Below are 20,804 nucleotides of genomic sequence, written 5' to 3'. Positions count from 1 at the left end.
GTACTCCTGCGATGGGGTATTTAAATGCACAATTAGGATTAAGGTTTGGAGAGCACCCCTTTAGAACCACCCTGGCATCAATGCATTTATATATATGTGATGGTGCATACTTTCTGGGAAGAAGCAGAGAAATCCTGCTCCTTTTTAGTCCATCTTTTCTCCCTGTAGCATGGCTTGGGTGTGCTTTCCAGCCGAATTCAAAGCATGCATTGTCTAAATGCCCCACCATGATGCCAGCCTGAAACCTGCTTCTTTTGACAGTCTGTTTCGCCCTTTAGTCTTAGGGACCTGTCATTAGGCAAAAAGGCAGAAATCATATTTTGACAAAGATACACATCATAGAAGTGTGTTCACCAGACACCCATGATTAGCCACAGCTCCTGACTGAGCAGTATGTGACATGGCATCAAGTATCTCAGGGGACCTACTATTAAAAATTTGAATTTATTACTTCTAAAATATGTATACATAGCCTCTTTACCCATTTGCAAGAGCTGTTCAGGGCTTAGGTCTCATGTTTTGCCTTCATTCCCGTTTTCCAGTTTAGCACAGTACGTAGAGTACAACAGTATGCATTTCCTGTTTTTACTTTATGCCAAAGATTGTCAATTTCTGGTCTTCCAGATGTTAGACTAATAATCAGAGGATGATAGAAGCTGAAGTCCAAAACATTTGGGGGACTAAAGGTTGAGAATTTTTGCCATATGCTATAAATTAATCTACATCCCTAGAGCAGCTCAATCAACAAAGAACTAGAAATAATCACAGTACAATGTTTTCATTATCATCAATTTTAATAACCAATTGTTTGTGATGATTCAGAGAACTCCAGAAATTATACCTTTCAACTCCTATATGCCCCTTCAGTATGGAGCAGGTGTATCTAAGAGGGTATCTCCCACAGTCTTCAGTGCCAAGACTTCAACCAGTGCCATCCATTAGTCAGGGGGAAAATGGGCCATCAGAGCCAGCAGGAACTGGGGTAGGAAGAGGGGCACAGCAGCAGGGGGCACACAAAGAAGGGCAATTACTTGGGACATGAACAAGGTTCTTTCACAGGATATTGCATTGCATTTGGCAGTGATTGCCACAGGAGCGCAAGGGCTGGAGTCCCCTGGCTCCTTCTGCCCTAGGCACCCAGGCCTTTTCTTGGGGGAAGTGTAGCAGGAAGGAGACACAGGTAGAGAAGGATAGATTTCTCACATATACACATCAATTGGTCTGATTCTTCCGTGGCCCAGTAGGCGAAGATCACAGGAATAACTTTATACACCAAGCTCCGCCCCAAGCCAACAGGAGACATTAAATAATTATGTACAGAATCTGCAGTGTGCAGACAGGTGGCAAAGAGCTTAGTCACCCATTTTCACTTTTGATGTCTGCAAAATACAAAAAAGCCCAAAAGTTAGAAAATTCCAGTACTACATCAATTGCCATGTCCCGCACAACCCCTTTCCCATTAACTACCATCTACATACTTACTATCACTGGGAAGGGATGTCCATTCCTCCCATACTACACTATGGCTCAAATGTTAATTATGCTGTATGGAAAGGGGACAGTACATCTTCTTGACCTATTCCCATTATGAACATCTATTCTATAACTGATATTCATAATGATTACCAGCATCACCTGTCCTGACTGTCATGTTCACTCATGTTGCCACATTAACATGAAGGGCTGATATTGTTCTTAAACAGTGAACCATGTGAATGTATTTGCACATAATCAAGAGAAAACAGGGTAGTCTGAGATAGGAGCACAAAGCAGCAGAGAAAGGTGTAGAAGCCACAGTGGTGAGGCCTGTAGAGGCAGATTATCAGTGGGCTTGATGCATCCTGAAGGCTACCTGTTAACAAAGACTTGGGGGTGTACAATGAAAAGGCAACTCCTTGGCTACTCTAAATACTGAATGTTGGCTGACTGAGGCTTGCTTAAAGCCATACTGACTTTTGTTCTAAATCTTTCAAATACTGAGATCAACCAGACCCAATAAAACCTAGACAGTAGATGCCAGCCACCTTATACAAAGTCTGTTGGTAACATGTTTCTGAACAGTTAACAGGTTCAGGATGACTGACAAGATTTCTACCTCCTAGTCTACTTCCCAATCTCTTATACTCTTCAACCCTTGCTTAGGGAGAATAGAAGGCTATTAACCAGATAATTCCAACAATAGTTTTGCAAATAACTGCCTTCTGCCTCTATGCAATGATTTGGAATTACATAAATTGGAAGGGGCAGAATTCTCTGGGAGCAATAACAGATGTGCTGATGAAGGTCTGAAGGGCTTACCTGCAGGATAGCCACAATCACTCCAAAGAGCCCAATGGCACTGCCAAAGATCTCCACGATGAGAATCTTGACAAACAGGCTGGCATTCTGAGCATCTGCCAGTGCTGCTCCACTGCCCACAATGCCCACACATACACCACAGAATAGGTTGGAGAGGCCCACAGTTAAGCCTGCCCCAAACATGGAGTAACCTACAAGAGGAAAAAAGATTAGGAATGAGTGACACTCAATCATATTTTCAGCTTATCCCAAAACCTACAGAATTATCTTTGTGGACAAAAGATCAAAAATGATTATTGCTGTCCAGCTCACCTTTAATCTGAATCTGTGACATGCCACAATTATAACAATACCAACACAGACATCTAATAGTCAATGCTGGTCTTTTGCCAAATGACAACATTTAGGTAGCCACTACTCCAATGAGATGGCAGAGACATAGCTGGCACATCAGACTTCTCTACTGAAACATGGGGGAAAGAATAGGAAGATTCTGAACATCAGAAATGGGATGTAGAGATCCTGCAGGCCATAGGTGCTAATGATCTCACCAGGACAAATGCTGTTCTGCTTGCCTATCCCAACCCTGACAAACAGCTCACCTGCAAAATAGTTCCGATTACCAATTTCTTCAGGAGTTCTGCCACTAAAATTCTGTAAGAAAGGAAAAATGTTTAGGAAACAATGCAACATAAACATTAATAGTGCCCTAACAATTCAAAACAATTATTCTATTTCAATGTGATTACATGCAGTATTAAATACTGTCCAATATTTATGATATACTCAGAACTGAGTTTATAGAATCTTTGGCAGTATTTCTGGGATGCTGCAGAGGGATGATCAGAGTATGACCAACCTAAGCTTCCCATCTCTTGCCATCCCGTAAGTCCAGGCAAGATTTCAGAGCTCTTGGAGAGGTAAAAAGCTAGCCAATGACTCAGATGGTCTACAGTCATCCCTTCTGATTTGCAAGGATCCCTGCTGGACAGGGTGTCCACACACACGCAATTGGGAAAATCACCAATATTAGAGCCCCACTGATTACAGTGGTGGTGCACTCCGGTGTGTGGTGCTATATGTGCACCTTGGGCGCGTGCATCATTATGTCCCTCCCAGCTTACCATCTGCAAAAGACTGAAGGATGCGAATGGCAAGACTGCGAATCGGGAGGGATAACTGTATTCTGCTCTTAGAAGTAGGATTTATCTAAGAAGAAAGCTCTCATTACTTTGAATTGCCTTGTAGCATATTGGCCCATGTCACAAGACCAACTAGACAGTTTTTAATTTTGCCCTATCAGAACTGGAGTACAGCTTACAAGTTCAAACCAGGTTTTTTCCCTCTTCTATCCAGAATGGCATCTGGTTCCACGATTGCCTGGACTTTACAATAGCCCCATCCCCCACCCCTGCCTTGGCAAACTTTGCTAGGCCCTACATGGCATCAGCTGGGTTAATCTAACATTAAATCAGATGCATGAGTATCTGACAGCATCCAGTTCGGGATACAAATGTGACCCTTATGCACAGGACAGACTCCTCATTACCTCTGCCATATTGGTAATCACGATAGCCATGATGATCCCATAAATGGCCACAGCTTCACAAAAGATGATACTGTCAGGAGAAAGTAGAGATTAGTGGTTAGGCATCTCAATACACTCATCCCTCCACATTCACTGGGGTTAGCAGCACAGGACCCCCGTGAATGTGGAAAAACCACAAATAACAAAAACATTATGCTTTTACCTTAGAGAACACCTCTCTAGGAATCTCTAGGTCCTCCCATGCAACTTTGTGGTCAACATCTGACAGGCATTGGCCACAGAATTGCACTGGAAGAGCTACACATGCCTACTGGAGTGTTAAGCCGCAAATGTGGAGGGATGAGTGTGGTGACAATTTTGGTATGGGGAGAAATTGGCAAAGAATGGGCTCTAAAGATAACCTGCCACTAGACATCCTGTTCTATACATATTTATTTATATCCTGCCTTTCCCCTCAATTTGGAGTCTCAAGGTGGCTTACAACAGTTAAAACAAATATATCTTAACAATAACAGCATAAAAAGTTAAATTGTGTGTCTCTGTTTGTGTATTACCGCATGCTTCAATACTGAAAATTCTGTGGTATATGGCAAGGTGGCAACTAACTTCATAGCACATAGTTTATGTCTTTTTGCTCACTGACCAGCATGAGTTTGCTACCCATAAGCAATTTCATTTCCTTTAATGTCAAGCCGGCCTGCACTATGGCCCAATTTCACTAGCCTGAGAAGCATTTTTACAGGGCAGCATCCAATCTACTTGGCAATGTGTTGCCAAGGAGCAGTGCCACTCTATGTTGCGGGTGTTTGGTGAAAGGACTCTGCTGATTTATCCTTCACTGGGCATCTTGTCAGGTGTGGCAAGTACGTGACATCATAGTAAAAAAAATTAGCATTCTAAAAGATGCCTTTCTCTAGCTTGCTTTCACTAGTTAAATTTATTTTTATTTAACCAGTTAGGATGTAACAGAGTATCATTCCTCTGCCTAGACCACAAGAAACTATTTTGGTTTCTTAGCAAAATATCAAATACTGTATAGTTTCCAACCCCACATTAATAACCCACATGAATAACAGATTTTTCAGCAGAGAACTGTGTGGCTAAAAAATATTTCAAACAGATCTGACAAAGTGACTCAGCAAAAGTTACATTTCATGTCCTTAATCTGTAGGCAAGAGCTATATTTTGCATTGCATTTCTGTTCAGTCTTTTTTGGTCTTCTAGGATTGTCCAGTCCTTTAAAAAGAAGTTGAATTCTGACAAGGGCTTGGCAACAAGGTTAGATCCCCAGGGTCTCAGGAAATGATCATGCTTAGATCCAAGAAAATAAACAAGGATTATGGTAGTTCAAATGGAGTCCATTTGTTTCTTAAATCTCCTGGATCAACCCTAATGCCCAGTTCTCTCAATCAATGGCTTCTTGTATTCTCACAGCTAAACAGAACAACATTAACTGCCAAGCAAGAAGAATGACACATTAAGAAGGTTCTGCCTATGGCCAAGGTTATAGCAAAGAGAAAAAAGGAAACCTTTCTGACATGAAGTGCCTACAGCATACAGCATACACTGGGAAAAGGGTTCTTCTCACCTGACCAGGTTTTTTGTTTTGATCCTTGGTGCTTTAACACCACCACCGATTATGCTGGATCCAGTGATGTAAATGCCCCTGAAAACATAGCCACAAAAGAGATTAGAAGTGTTGTGCTTGTCATACTAGTAACTCAACAGTCAATACCTGCACATAGTAAATGAGAGGATGGATTGTTAAGATTATGTGCAATCTAAAATGTATTTGTTTCGACATTTATTAATTATAAAGTCAGTGTGGAGCAACAGAGTGTTGGACCAAGGCATGGAAGAGATTTTTTTTTAATTCCCACTGGACTATGAAATTCACTGGGTGACCTGGGTCAGTCTGCTTCTGATCCTGATTTACTCAAAAAAGTAGCTGTAATGGGGAGGAACAGAAACATGTACATTGCCTTCAGCTTGTTGGAGGAAATGCAGGTTACAAGTGTAAAATACATAAGAAACTTACATCTAGTCTTTCTTCTATCACAAAAGTCAAGAGAGTATGGCCTGTTACAGACAGGCCATAATAAAGCTGCTTCGAGTCACTTTGGAGGTATGGTATTTCAATGATGCATGCATCCTAAGAGTCCAAAAACCGCACCAAAGCTGCACTGCACTCCTTAGGACTGGAGTGTGCCTTTGGTGCGGCTTTTGGAATCTTAGGACGCATGCATCATTGAAATACCATACCTCCAAAGTGACTCGAAGCAGCTTTATTTTGGCCTGTTTGTAACAGGCCTATATTTACAATTCTCAGGTAGGCTCCCATTCAGACACTGTCCAGACCAGCCTTTCTCAACCTTTTTACCCTGGAGGAACCCTTGAAATAATTTTCAGATCTCAGGGAACCCCTACATAAAAATTATTGTATCTATGTCTTTTTTAAAAAGGGGGGAAAGGTTTTTCCTCCAATCATGATCTATCGCAGGACTAAGGGAACACTGGTTGAGAAATCCTGTCAGAGACTTGGAACTGATTAGTTTAAGCAATGTAACTGTATGACATGCCCTCAGCTCATGCCCTCGGATCAGCTCTAACAAGCAGTCATCAATGCAGAGTACTGGTGAACAGGGGTGGAGAGAAGGTGAATTCTGCCAGCACCTGACAGAAGTAGTACTCACCAAGCAGCACCCACCACTGACAGTGAGATAGACAGCCCAATGCCCAGATTGGACCACATGAACGGCGATGTCTCAGTCAGGAACCTGCATGCAGAATATCTTGTTAATATTATATCCTTCTATGTATCAGAGAAGAAGCAACCAAATACAAAACAGATCAACAGGGCCTTTTGACTGCTGAACAGAATTAAGCAACTTATCCCTCTATCTCAGCTCAGCTCAGCTCCCAGAGCTGGGTTGGTCACAGCGTAGCCCCATAGATGACTGTGGACTGCAACTTCCAGCATTCCTCACCACTGGGCATGCTGGCTAGGTGGAGAGGAGTTGCAGGTCAACTTTCGGATTTTGCCCAACCTGTCCTAGAAACTCAGTGTCTGCTTTTTCCTGGGGTCACCAGAAAGCTTCCTCCTTCAACAAAGACTGGGAGTCTTCACGTCCCATTAGGAAGGGCATACTAATTACGAATCAGGGCATGAAAAGATCAATGTTGGAATATATGGGAGGACATTCAAGAGAAAAAGAAGTGCAAAGAGCACTGGTGACAAGAGGAGTTCAAGATGTTTATGCAGGTAAGTCACCAAGATCTAGGCTGTATGAAGTTTGTCAACTAAACCTAACCAGGCACAGGGACAAACAGCTTGCAAGAGTGAGGGGGAAGAGAAGTGGTGGACAGCTGACCTGCAGGCAAAATGATGCAATTAGTAGAATTGATTGGTGAAATGTGACACTGTCATCAATACTCTGTCAGCAAATGGGGGAAGGGAAGAAATGCTCTCTCTATGGATGCTGTCATGCCAAGCCCTTCATTCTTCAGTCTTCCTCTATGCCACCTCCAAAATAGAGTACACCCAGAAAATGAGTGCTGGGAGGTTATTGTTCTTGCCCCTGCTTCTTTCCCTGTTATGTGGAGAACATGCCCCTTTCCCTCACACCACTCCAACTTCAGCTTCAGGAAGAAAGAATGCCATCTTACCATGCTACATCAAAACGGAATCCCAGGCCAAATATTGTGTAGCAGATTCCTAGAAAGCAAAAACAACAATGAATACTTCAGTTCATGGTCTTTGTCTTCCCAAAGCTCAATTTGCAAAAGTAGCAGTTACCATCATTCTCACACCAAGCAACTGCTTCTGGTTTTCCCACATGAAAAACTGAAGGTTTTCTTTTTTTTTTCTAGTCATCTTCATATAGCTTATGTCAGAAACATCCATAATGTCAAATCACCATTTCATGGGGAAACTACAATTTATTTTGCTCTGCTGTGCTAATGGGATCCAAACATGCAATGAATCTTTGAAAGAAGGAATTAGTAAAAGGGGAGCCATATCCTAGGCTACTCACTACACACAAAGAAAGATTAAAAAACGAGCACAAATTTATATCCTCAGCACTTACATGGAAGGTTCCTCTAAATATTCCAATACTCACTGACAGAAAAATACAATGCCTTGGATTTGAAACAATCAACAGTAACTTTGTAATTCCTATACAGGAACCAGTCCCTATATCTCAACTCAACTGATGAAGGTGATGGAGCAGCCATAATGCACAGATGGAATATTTTTATTAGTTGTAATTAAAGTTCCCTAAATGGCATAATTGACTATTATAGACAGAACCAAAAAGGAAAAGGCCGCCATCATTTTGTTAATGTAGATGAAGACAAAGCTATATATTAATAATATGGTTCTATCTTGAAACATGGAATCACAGAATTGGAAGAGACTATAGGATAGGTCACAGGAGAACATGTTTCATTTTATTGCTATATTCACCTGCACATACCCATCATTCTCAAAAGTCTCAGACATAATTGAATTACACAGAAGCATCCATTTTTGGTTAACATGGGATCAAATCTGCACCTTCATCAAGATTCTGGCTCTAGTTAGACAAACTTTCCCACCTTAAGTACAGTCGTCCCTCCTGATTCGCGGGGATCCGTTCTGGATCCCCCCCCCCCCCGGTGAATTCGGAAAATCGCATATACCCAAGCCCCATTTATTTGAATGGTGGCGCACCCCTGTGGGTGTGCCATTTTGTTGCTCCCTTCTTGCCATCCGCGAACGGGTGAGACCATGGACTCCAAGTCCACAAATTGCGAGGGATGATTGTACTGTAAATGTGTAAAGAATATGAACAATAAACAACAGTCATATGAATAGATAGAAACATCATATATAATATATAGGAAGGAAAGTCACATGCACAGCCTCAGAGTGGAAAACCAGGATGGGAGCAGTTCATGAGTCAGCAACATGACCATAGGAAGTATATTTTGGGATATATACAAGTATGACAACATGATCACAGGATAAAATGGTTCCACTTCATTCATTATCAGGTTCTGACAGATACTTTCTGCTGTAAACCTGATAAAGAATAATAAGAAATGTGCAAAAGTGGTTCAGCATTAATAGGCAACCTATTGCTTTTTAAAAATGTTAACATTAGGAAAAGCTAGACAATGAGAGTGTTCAAGGGAGGGTGCAGATTCTAGATTTTTCCAAATTAGATACCATACACAAATCAAGAAGCGTTGAAATGGAAATAACCCTGTAATGGCAAGAAGTGGAAGGAGATGGTTCAGAAAACTAGAGATAGCACTCAGTGACTCAGAGCTTATTCAGAAGCACCCATGGGGTACATGCAGAGTTCCACCACCATAAACACCAACCTTTATTCTCAAGAGTGAAACCTATTTCCAAGTGGCAACTTTAACCTACAGGCGCTGTCAGCTTCAGACCATTCACAACTGCCTCTGATCATAGAAATGGTAGCACTAGGAGCTGACAACCTGCTGCTTCTCTCTGCACATGCAGGCTTTGAAGCAAAACTGGAGCTAGAGTTAATGAGCACATCCTCTCCTCACCTATATGCCCACGGCATGCTGAAATCTTCCTGACATTCAGCTAAGAACAAGGAGTAAAATATTCAAGCTGATCTGCCATATAGAAGTTAGTTCCTACTTCAGATGATGCATCAGCCACACCCTTTCCTAGGAAGGGTAGATGTGACAGGGGTTCATGCCACCTGATTTTTGTTTGTTGTTGTCCACTTCCAAGTCATTTTGACTTATGGCAACCCTAGGCAACCTGTCATAGAGTGTTCTTGGCAAATTTCTTCAGAGGGAATTTGCCATTACTATCCCAGTCTGGAGGTACTCCTTGACTCATCCCTTCAACTGTCAGCACAGGTGGATGCAACAGTCAAGAGCACCTGTTATCAGCTTCAGCTGATACGCCAGCTGCACCCTTTCCTAGAAAGGTGAGACCTTGAAATAGTTGTACATGCACTGGTAACCTCTCAGCTTGATTTCTGCAATGCACTTTACATGGGGCTACGCTTGTGCCAAATTTGGAAACTTCAATTGGTACAAGACATGGTAGCCAGGCTGGTTACAGTCACACCTAGAACTGCCCATATTACACCTGTCCTAAAATCTATCCACTGGCTGCCCATTAGTTTCCAGGTAAGATACAAGGTGTTGATTTTAACCTTTAAAGCCCTACATGGCTTGGGTTCAGACTACTTGTGGGAGTGCCTCCTTCCATATAATCCACCCCGGACACTTCAGTCCTCTGGGAAGAACCTGAAACAACCTATGAAGACTAGGTTGTCCGCAGTGACCTAGACGACCTTTTTATCTGCCTCTCCCAGGCTCTGGAATGACCTGCCAGACAAGATCCATCATCTTACCACCTTGGAAGCCTTTAGAAAGGCAATCAAAATGGATCTCTTCCAGCAGGCCTTCCCAGGTCATCCTCTTTGACCTGCCTCCCCCTACTACTACTACTGCTGCTGTTATCTCTACTGTTCCTAACATTGATATCAGCATTGATACCGATATCAACATCCCTGCCCTCCCCCTCCTATAAGATAACCTTTTCTGCACAATTCACCCACAAGGTTTTTTCCTTTATTATGCTTGTATTGGCATGTTTTTATATTATCTGCTGTTTAATCCTATTTTATGGTTTGGAGTTATGTTTTTATGATTAGGGGTGGGGCTGGGTTTGGGGATTTTTCTTTTTTAATTGTAATTTTAACTGTATGCTGTGTTATTTTATACTGTTGTAATCAGCTTTTATTCCTTGAGAAAAAGTGGAATATTTCATTATCCCCGGAGGCTGAGAGCATGTGACCTGCCCAAGGTCACCCAGTGCGTTTTTATGCTCAAGCGTGGAATAGAACCCTGACCTCCAGAGTTGCAGTACAATGCTCAAACCATTACTTAGACTAATATAATGTGGAGCTGTCCTTGGAATGTGTACAGATGCTACAGTTTGTTGGGTGTGCACTTTAGATACCATATAACATTGGTCTTACAAGAACTGCCTGGATTCCAGTTTCCTCCTGAACTCAATTCAAGATTCTAGTTTTGACCTACAAAGACTACGTGTCTTGGGCCCAGAAAATCTCCTCCTGTCTTAGAAGATCCCCTACTGCATGAAGCTAGGCTGGTGGGTATCCTTGACAGTGCTTTCGCTCTAGCAACACCACAACTTAGGAATTCTCTCACAATGAAAGTCAGGTTGGTGCCTTCCATTTTGATTTCCTGGCAACCAGCTAATATTGTGTTATTTGGCATGGCCTTTGCTTCTTAAAAATATATTTCCTGTTTCTAATAAGTATGCCACAGTTATCTTCTGTCCCACAAATGAAAACAGTGTGCCCTTTGGCAGCTGGTACCCAGCTGAGGTGTTTCACTCAAAGCGAGGTGAAAGGCTTATGTGGTTACCAATGCATGCTTACACAGGCTTACAGCACCCTCTCCCTCCCTAATCCATGTTACTAACATAAGATGTAGTCTAGGCACCAGTCTAAGAGTATTTCACCACTCTTCATGTTGCTGGCTGTTTAAGAAACTATTACTCCTCTGGCAGAATGTACTGACATCTTTCTCACTGAGTCATCAGAATTACCTTTATATTTCCCCACTGGTGTCTATATGTGTTGACCCCTGACAAAGGAGATGAGACTGTTCAAACAGAAAATGTCTATATAGTAATAAGAATATGTTGCTGGGTGTGAACATGGGACTTCCAGGTTCACATGCACCTTCAACCATGCTACTGACAGAGTGTTGTTATTATTCTGAAATGTCACCTTGTGGCAGCGTTAAATAATTATACTGTATGTACAGATAAATCAAACTACTGACAATAAAATCTGAAAATTTCAGACCCAAAGTTCCTCTGAAAGAATTCTACATCCTTTCTAGAAGACCACTAAAGAACTCTTCAGGATGGTCATTCCAAAGTCATGGATTAACTGCAGTGAAGACCCCTCTCTTTCTCATGTCATGCCTTCTTCTCATGCACTATAGGCACCTTCAGTATTTATAGAATCATAGAATCGTAGAGTTGGAAGAGACCACTAGGGCCATCCAGTCCAACCCCCTGTCATGCAGGAAATCCAAATCAAAGCATCCCTGACAGATGGCCATCCAGCCTCTGTTTAAAGACCTCCAAGGAAGGAGACTTTATCACCCTCCAAGGGAGTGCATTCCACTGTCGAACAGCCCTTACTGTCAGGAAGTTCCTCCTAATGTTCAGGTGGAATCTCTTCTCCTGTAGCTTGCATCCATTGCTCTGGGTCCTGTTTTCTGGAGCAGCAGAAAACAAGCTTGCTCCCTCTTCAACATGACATCCTTTCAAATATTTAAACAGGGCTATCATATCGCCTCTTAACCTTCTTTTCTCCAGGCGAAACATCCCCAGCTCCCTAAGTCGTTCCTCATAGGGCATGGTTTCCAGACCCTTCACCATTTTTGTCGCCCTCCTTTGGACATGCTCCAGTTTCTCAGTGTCCTTTCTGAATTGTGGTGCCCAGAACTGGACACAATATTCTAGGTGGGGCCTGACCAGAGCAGAATACAGTGGCACTATTACTTCTCTTGATCTAGACATTATACTTCTATTGATGCAGCCTAAAATAGCATTGGCCTTTTTAGCTGCCGCATCACACTGTTCACTCATGTTCAACTTGTAGTCTACTTGGACTCCTAGATCCCTTTCACACGTAGTTTCATTCAGCCAGGTGTCACCCAACCTATATCTGTGCATTTTATTTTTCCGCCCTAAGTGCAATACCTTACATTTCTCCGTGTTGAATTTCATTTTGTTAGCTTTGGCCCAGCTTTTTAGTCTATTCAGGTCATTTTGAATCTTGATCCTGTCCTCTGGGGTATTAGCTATTCCCCCTAATTTGGTGTCATCTGCAAATTTGATAAGTATGCTCCCAATTCTGTCATCCAGGTCATTGATAAAGATGTTGAATAGCACTGGGCCCAGGACAGAGCCCTGTGGGACCCCACTGGTCACTTCTCGCCAGGATGAAAAGGAGCCATTGTTGAGCACCCTTTGGGTTCGGCCGGTCAACCAATTACAGATCCATGTAACAGTTCCTTTGTCTAGCCCACATTTTACAAGCTTGTTTGCAAGAATGTCATGGGGAACCTTGTCAAAGGCCTTACTGAAATCAAGATATACTATATCCACAGCATTCCCTTCATCTACCAAGCTGGTAATTTTATCAAAGAAAGAGATTAGGTTTGTCTGGCATGACTTGTTTCTCTGAAACCCATGTTGACTTTTTGTGATTATGGCATTGCCTTCTAGATGTTCACAGACTCTCTGTTTAATGATCTGCTCCAGAATCTTTCCTAGAACTGATGTCAGACTAACTGGACGATAATTGTTGGGATCCTCTTTTTTCCCCTTTTTGAAGATGGGGACAACGTTTGCCCTCCGCCAGTCTGCTGGGATCTCTCCTGTTCTCCAGGAGTTTTCAAATATGATTGCCAATGGCTCCGATATTACTTTTGCCAGTTCTTTTAATACCCTTGGATGGAGTTCATCTGGTCCCGGAGACTTAAATTCATTTAGATTAACAAGGTGTTCCTCTACTATCTCTTTACTTATTCTGTGCTGAAATTCCCCTATTCTGTCCTCTGCTCCATTATCCTCAGGTTGAGCACCCTTTGCCTTTTCTGAGAAGACTGAGGCAAAGAAGGTGTTGAGTAATTCTGCCTTTTCTCTGTCTTCTGTTAGCATTTTGCCATCTTCTCTACGCAGTGGCCCTACCGTTTCCTTCTTTTTCCTTTTGCTGCGGACATATCCAAAAAAGCCCTTTTTATTGTTCTTAACCTCTCTAGCAAGCCTGAGTTCATTCTGCGCTTTAGCTTTTCTGACTTTACCCCTACACATGCCTGCTATTTCTTTGAATTCCTTTTTTGTGATTTCCCCCTTTTTCCATTTCTTATACATGTTCCGTTTCAAACTTAGCTCGGTTGAAAGTTCCTTAGTCATCCATCCTGGTTTCTTGAGACACCTCCCGTTTTTCTTTCTCACTGGAACTGTTTGAAATTGTGCCTTCAGTATCTCTCTTTTGAGAAAGTCCCATCCGTCCTGAACTCCTTTATCTTTTAGTATTTCTGACCATGGAATCGCCCTCAATACTTCTCTAAGTTTACTGAAATCCGCTCTCCTAAAGTCTAGGATGCGTGTCTGACTCTGCCTGGCTTCTCCTTTCCACTGTATTACAAACTCCAAGAGAACATGGTCACTTCCACCTAATGATCCCACTACTTGCACCCCATTAACCAAGTCATCCTTGTTGGTTAGGATCAGATCTAAAATAGCTGACCCCCTTGTTGCCTCTTCCACCTTTTGGACCATGAAATTGTCTTCCAGGCAAGCGAGGAATTTGCTAGGCCTTGAGGATTTTGCTGAGTTTGACTTCCAGCAAATATCAGGATAGTTGAAGTCGCCCATCACTACTACATCTCTCTTTTCTGACTGTGTGGTCATCTGTTCTAGAAAGATATCATCCAATTCCTCAGTCTGACTTGGGGGTCTGTAGTAGACTCCCACCGTAACATCCTTGTTATTTCCCTCCCCTTTGATTCTTATCCAGATGCTCTCCACCTGGCTTCCAGGATTGATGTCCAGGATCTCTTCACTGGTGTAAATATCTCTGACATATAGTGCTATTCCTCCTCCTTTCCTGTTTGGCCTATTTCTCTTAATAAGGTTATACCCCTCTGTTTCCACATTCCAATCATGAGACTCATCCCACCAGGTTTCAGTGATGCCTATTATATCATATTTGCTTTGTTGTACTAGGAGTTCGAGTTCATCTTGCTTATTTCCCATGCTCTGTGCATTAGTGTAGAGACATCGCAGATGTTTTGGGTGAATTGTCATAAGTAGAGCATGACAAATACTGTATTTTCCAGCATGTAAGACGACCAGGCATATAAGACGAACCCCAACTTTTCAATTTAAAATATAAGGTTTGGGATATATTCACCATACAAGACGACCCCCTCTTCATCCCAAATAAATTTAAATACTGGCCTCGTGCGCCAGTTCCCCAGGCCTTTGCTGAGGCCTGCAAAGCTTGCCTCACATGCAGGCAGCACCCTGGCCTACTGTAAGCCGAGTTATGGGGGCCTGGTGCCCACACGCGCCGGCTTCAGGGGGCCTCCGGAGGCCTGGAAGCTGGTGGATGGCTTCTTGTGTGTGTGTGTGCATGCGTGCTGGCTTCAGAGGGCCTCCGGAGGCCTGGAAGCTGTTGGTTGATTCTGCACGTGCGCATCAGCTTCAAACAGCCTCCAGAGGCCTGGAGGCTGGTTCTGCACGCTTGCGCCAGTTTCAGGGGCCTCCAGAGGCCTGGAAGTTGGTGGTGGACCTGAATGATAGTGGAGATAACAGCACTACACTATTATAGTACTGCTATTCCACTTTTACTGCTCTGGCTGCCTCCCGTTGGATTCTGAGATTTGCAATTTAAGGAGGGCATTTAGAATTTTCAGGCAGAGAGCTGGCCTCAATGAACTACAAACTCCAGAATGCAACAGGAGGCAGCCAGAGCAGTAAAAGTGGAATAGCAGCACTGTAAGAGTGTAGTGCGGTAATCTCCAGTGTCTCTTACTTGCTTTCAGAGACCTTCTTCAGAGAGCCAAATAGCAAAAAATTTAACTCTACTCCAGGGGTAGGCAACCTTTTTGAGCCGGGGGCCGGGTTGGTGTCCCCCAGACAACAGCGGGGGCCGAAGCCAAAAAATAAATAATTAAATAATTAAATCATATAGGACAACATTTTCAAATGTAGGACACATTTTTTTAAAAAAATGGAGGACATGCAAAAAATGTGATGATTTTGTAAAAAAATGTTAATATAAATGCATGTTTCTTAGGCATGATCAAAATGGAGGACTTTTGGGCATTATTCCTAGACAGATGACAGAAAGGTTCACATGGCTATGCATACTGAACGTGTCAAGGTGGTCTCACAAGAAGTGATTTGCCCTCGGGTTCAACTGTTCTTCTCAGAAGTGTGTACTTGGTCAAGGGACTGTGGTTTTTCTTCACTGTGCATGAGTTTGTAAAAATCACAGCAACTTACATTGGCCGTGCCTCTGAAGCTGGCTCATATCAATATCACCATCACCATCCTCCTCCTCCTCCTCTTCTTCCTCCTCCTCCTCCTCCTCCTCCTCCTCTCTCCCTGCTCCTCCTCTTCCTTCCTCCCTCTTCAACCTCCTCCTCCCCGCGCGCCTGCGCGAGAGGCCATTGGCCTCTCGCGCAAGCGCGGGGGGCCTTTGCCCCCTTTGGCAGAGGCAATCGGCAGCAGGACCGAGCAGGGGCCAGTCCCAACGGCTCGGCGGGCCACATGCCGTAGGTTGCCGACCCCTGCTCTACTCTTTTGGTTGCAAGATCTAGCTGTCCCCCATATCCTACCCTATTGTGGATGTTTGCTTTTTTTTTTAGCTGGTTTCTTTTAATTGACTGGCTGGGACAATATCTCTGTAAGCAATCATATTGAATTGCTCTGGAAGTAGTAAAATGTGCTCAACAGGCTGGTGTTTTTCTGCAGTGATAGGAGATGTCAGTGGTGGTGGTGGTGGGGGGAAACCACATGTTACCCTAGGGCAATTAAACAAGGAGTAGGCAGAAGATTCCTCCTAAAGAGTCTGCTTTTGACTTTACAAATCTTGATAGAACTCCCAACATGGCCAGTTCCAGTTATATGTGTCTTGCATATAGGGGCCACAACCAATGGTTCTTGTTCTTGCATTAAGCAATTATTCTATTCACTTTTCCCTCCTGCATCTCAAAGCATAGACTGCATGAGGATGAAACATGCAATTGCAAAAGTAATTCATCAAATACAAATTTCAGTCCCTGCTTTCAATCTGCAATGTGTTGTTTTAGGAATCCTCTATATGTTGGGGAAAAACAGAATGTTGCTTTCTGTACATCACAGAACAGCAGGAATTGTTGAAGCTACATCTGGTGTCTTTGGTTTACTGTGAAAATCCTTTCACATGAGTGATCTTAAAATATGGCAATAATAAGATAGGGAAAAACATGTTCGCATCCAAAGCCATCTGCTTCTAGCAGGGAATATTCCTTTCCTGCCTCTGTTGCATCAATGACCAGACACAAGGTCATGTGCAGAAGTAGTAAAAATTACAGTGATATGTGGGAACTGAACTGTGCTGCTTGCCTCAGACAATCCAAACCAAAGTGATTGGGGGACACCACTGGCATCTCAGATAGACAACTGGTAGCAATACAATATTCAGAATTATATTTAAAACTTGGTGGTCGTTCTTACAAACAGTTGCTATGATTCTGCTTTATTGCTCTGTTACTCATGATTTAAAACAGTAACTACCTTTCAAGCTAAAAGCCCAAAAGACAAATTGTTCAATAAATAATTTCCACTTATAGAAAACATGCCCACATTGTTAAAAGTTATACAATCTTTGAAAAGTTAATTTCACTGCTTCATTGCAACAGCTGCTTGACACAAAGAGGAAGAGAAAATACAGTGAGTGAATTTTACTGGAATCCATTCATCACGCTGCTTCTTCACTATTGTCTCATGGTCAAATGACATGCTATGTCTCCCAAACAGCAAACACGCATCTGACTAATTCAAATAGTGTGCCGCTATGCTTCCTCTCAAGTACGCTTATACAGAAGAATAGAGACAAGACATTGAAAGTGGGCAGATCTCCCCTACTCTGTCCCCTTTGCGCCAGATATATTCCAGGACAATTCTACCTCTGTACTCATTGGTCAAATGAATGTTCACTTTACTGAGTGAAGAACAGGGATCCACTGATTGCCTGAGAGTTCAGGAACCTTCTTCTAACCTGCTTTGCTAAACTCCAACTCAGGGACACAAATGACCCAAAACAGTAAGGGACTCCTGTTCCAATCAGAGTCCTCAACAACCAAGGCAGACTCAGACTCACTATAAGGGAACTATGCTGAAATAAAACTGAAAAGAAAGGAAAATGTTAACTTCCTTCCTAATACTGCTGTGGAAACTGTGCTCAAAAAAGGAGGAGTTGTACTTTTCCTAGGTCACCCTGATCAGAAAGGGGAAGTGAGAGTTCTTTCTTGTTAACAAGCAATATAAAAACTGGGGTGGGGGCACAGAAAGATCCTGGCTGCAAATGGACATATAAGGGGTAGAAAGGTGTACTGCTAAGTAAAGCAGTACACCTGAACACACCAAACAGTATCAGCAGGAACTAGTAAGAATTTCTCTGTTTTCCAGCCTTATGTGTGTCCACTTGATAAAATGACCTTAAAAGAAAGGGTTTGAATCAGGTCAGAACTGACTTTGCTGTGTTTTTCATTCTTTCATCCCAATTGGTGAAGTCTGAACCAAATCAGCCAGATTAATCCTGTTGAGACTACCAATGAATCTCAGGTAGCTGGCAAAGGACTCTTGCTAGCGCAGTTTTTCTCAACCCTGTTGACAAAACAAACTGAAAAAGGAAACCAAGTCCACTATTCAACCTCTACATGAGTTGGGGCAAAGTTTCCACAGCAGTGTTATCACTGTTAGTCCTCAAGATCCAAGTTGCCCCATACAAATACAGTATACCATTCTTTAACACATCAGAGGGTGTTTCAGGCTGTGAATTGCTAGAATAAAGTACAACAAGAAGGTTTTCCACCAAGGTTTTTCATCATCACCTAAGTAGATGTGAGAACTGCCAGGTTAAAATGTATACCAGCAGAAAAAACAGGGATCTCTCCAGTAAAAATAAAATATTAGGGTTGTGACTGATCCATTTTTCTTTCATATAGTGAAGCTCTTACCAATTCTATGGCCTGATATTTTTTCAAGAGGAAGTCTTTTGTGTGGTTAGGACTCTGCTTGACAAGGATGGTTAAGAATATAACTGATTGATGTAAAAAAATAATAAGTGTAAAAAAATAAAGCATGTAAGGTTGAAGCAAGCTGCTAGAAATAAGACTGACCGAATACTGGTAGCTCATTAACTAAACATAAGTTTTATCTCTTGGTGCTGATACAGATGAGCTGTCTCCAGCCTCCAGTAAATCTTGCCCATCCAGCATTAAAATGGAAGCAAAGAGAAAGTTATCCAAGAAGGATGGACTGTCTTGGCGAAGGGGGCACAATAGTCCCTTTCCAGTATTGTGCCATCTGTGCTGATACTCCTGGTGTATCCTAGCAGGATGATGATGATGTGGGGGAAACATCATTGAATTGTTATATATGACTCTAAAGAAAAACAACCCCCTCAAACACCTCATCTTAAAAACATTCAGTTACAGGTTCCAATACATTATTGCATTGACACTGCAGAAATAATCCAATTTTGACACTACTAACTGCCATGGCTCAGTGCTATGGCATTCTGGAATCTGTAATTTTGTGAGACATTTAGCCTTCTCTGTCGGAGAGCTCTAGTTCCACGACCAACTACAAATCCCAGTATTCCACAGCGTTGAGCCATGGCAGTTAAAATGGTGCCAAACTGGATTATTTCTGCAGTGCAGATGCCTCCAAGAAGGATCCCAGTAGTTTCTCCACCAGGGAGGCCAGATGCCCCCTTTTTCCAAGACATGTCCTACATTCCAGCTTTCTGTCCAGGAGGAATTCTAAAATGTCCCCCATTTTGAGCACGGCAAAAAAGCACATATTCGTATTTACAGTTGTGTTTTTAGCTTTCATTTGGTCATGTACACCATTTGTTCTTGAATGTCCTTTGCGGTGAGGGCCTTGACCCACTCAGCTGCTGAGGCAGAAGGTGCCCTGAGGGGCTCGGTCCCATCCCAGACAGGCTGCCCTGATAGGGCACTGCAAAATATAGGACATTCAACAAAAATAGAGGGCATGACAAACTCGAAGCTCAAAACGCTTCCATGTCCTGGAGAAGGACCACCTCTGGTCACCCTGGGCCTGGAACAACTACTAAAGAAGGTCAAGGAGCACGTGGAGGTCATGACCAAATAAAACCTTAAAGGAACTAACATAAATATAAACCCATGCTTCTCAATAGAGGTTCTTTTGGAATTCCTCCTGGACACAGGGTGGAAATGTAGGACGCGTCCTGTAAACAGGGTGACCAATGTCCTCTTCTCTGCCCAGGAGGACAGAGCACCACGAAATGGAGGACATGACCAAATAAAAGCATTGATAGCAATAGTGAGTACATTTCTAGACCGCTTAGCGATGTATTAAACAGATAAAAAAACTAATATAGATGTAAATCTGTAGAATTCAAAGGCACAGCCATGTTAGCCTGCAGTAATACAAATGTAATATAAATGCAGTAACATAAATATAAATCCATGCTTCTTAGGCTCCAAGTGGAGGACGTTTTGGACTTCCTCCCGGACAGAAGGTGGAAATGTAGGACATGTCCTGGGAAAGGAGGGCTTCTTCTGGTCACCCTGAATGTATGCCCCAAACGCCCCTCTGGCCATCTGTCACAGGGGTGCTCTGATGGGAGTTCCTGCATGGCAGAACGGGGCTGGACTGGATGGCCCTCGAGGGCTCGACCCTTCCCTTCAGAGAGCCAGGGCTGGAGGGACTGAGAGAGGAAGGAGGAGACAAAATGGGGGTCGGCCCCTCAGCGGCAGAGGCCCTTCCACTCACCGATGCCCGTAATGGCGGCGGCCGCGCTGAGCCCCAGCCCCGAATAGAGAAGCGCGAGCCCGGACATAACGGCGGCAGCTCCGGCCCCGACGAGCCCTCAGCACCGACTGCAGCGGCCTTCTCAAAGCCACCTGACCCTCCTGCCACCTCACGTGACCGGAACTGTGTCACTTCAAGCGAGTGATTGGTCAAGGTCGGGAAGCGGGAGGGGCAAAGCTATCGCTACCATAATGCACCGCGGTGAATGAACGGTTGTGAAGTTGCTTTTCCCCGGCTGACCTTTCTTTTTTTTGTCTCGGCTTCTTTGATTGGCTTTCGGGTTCT

General features: G+C 43.1%; 1 protein-coding gene across 1 annotated transcript; it reads right to left on the bottom strand.

Moving 5' to 3' along the window:
* Positions 1-775: 775 nt before the first annotated feature.
* ATP6V0B (ATPase H+ transporting V0 subunit b) lies at positions 776-20,652 on the bottom strand. The gene is made up of 8 exons (XM_089514972.1): positions 20,481-20,652; positions 7,514-7,562; positions 6,541-6,624; positions 5,436-5,513; positions 3,848-3,917; positions 2,901-2,952; positions 2,299-2,489; positions 776-1,379 (listed from the first exon to the last, which is right to left on the bottom strand). Exons 1-8 carry the CDS (start codon positions 20,545-20,547, stop codon positions 1,353-1,355), a joined length of 618 nt encoding a protein of 205 aa, XP_089371098.1. The 5' UTR covers positions 20,548-20,652; the 3' UTR covers positions 776-1,352.
* Positions 20,653-20,804: the final 152 nt, after the last annotated feature.

This window comes from Sceloporus occidentalis, unplaced genomic scaffold, assembly GCF_023333645.1.
Source record: "Sceloporus occidentalis isolate IW3139 unplaced genomic scaffold, rSceOcc1.0.p SCAF_3, whole genome shotgun sequence".
Classification (NCBI taxonomy): Eukaryota; Metazoa; Chordata; class Lepidosauria; order Squamata; family Phrynosomatidae; genus Sceloporus; species Sceloporus occidentalis.
Note: the sequence above shows the minus strand (reverse complement) of the source record. Positions and strands in the feature narration are given on the sequence as shown.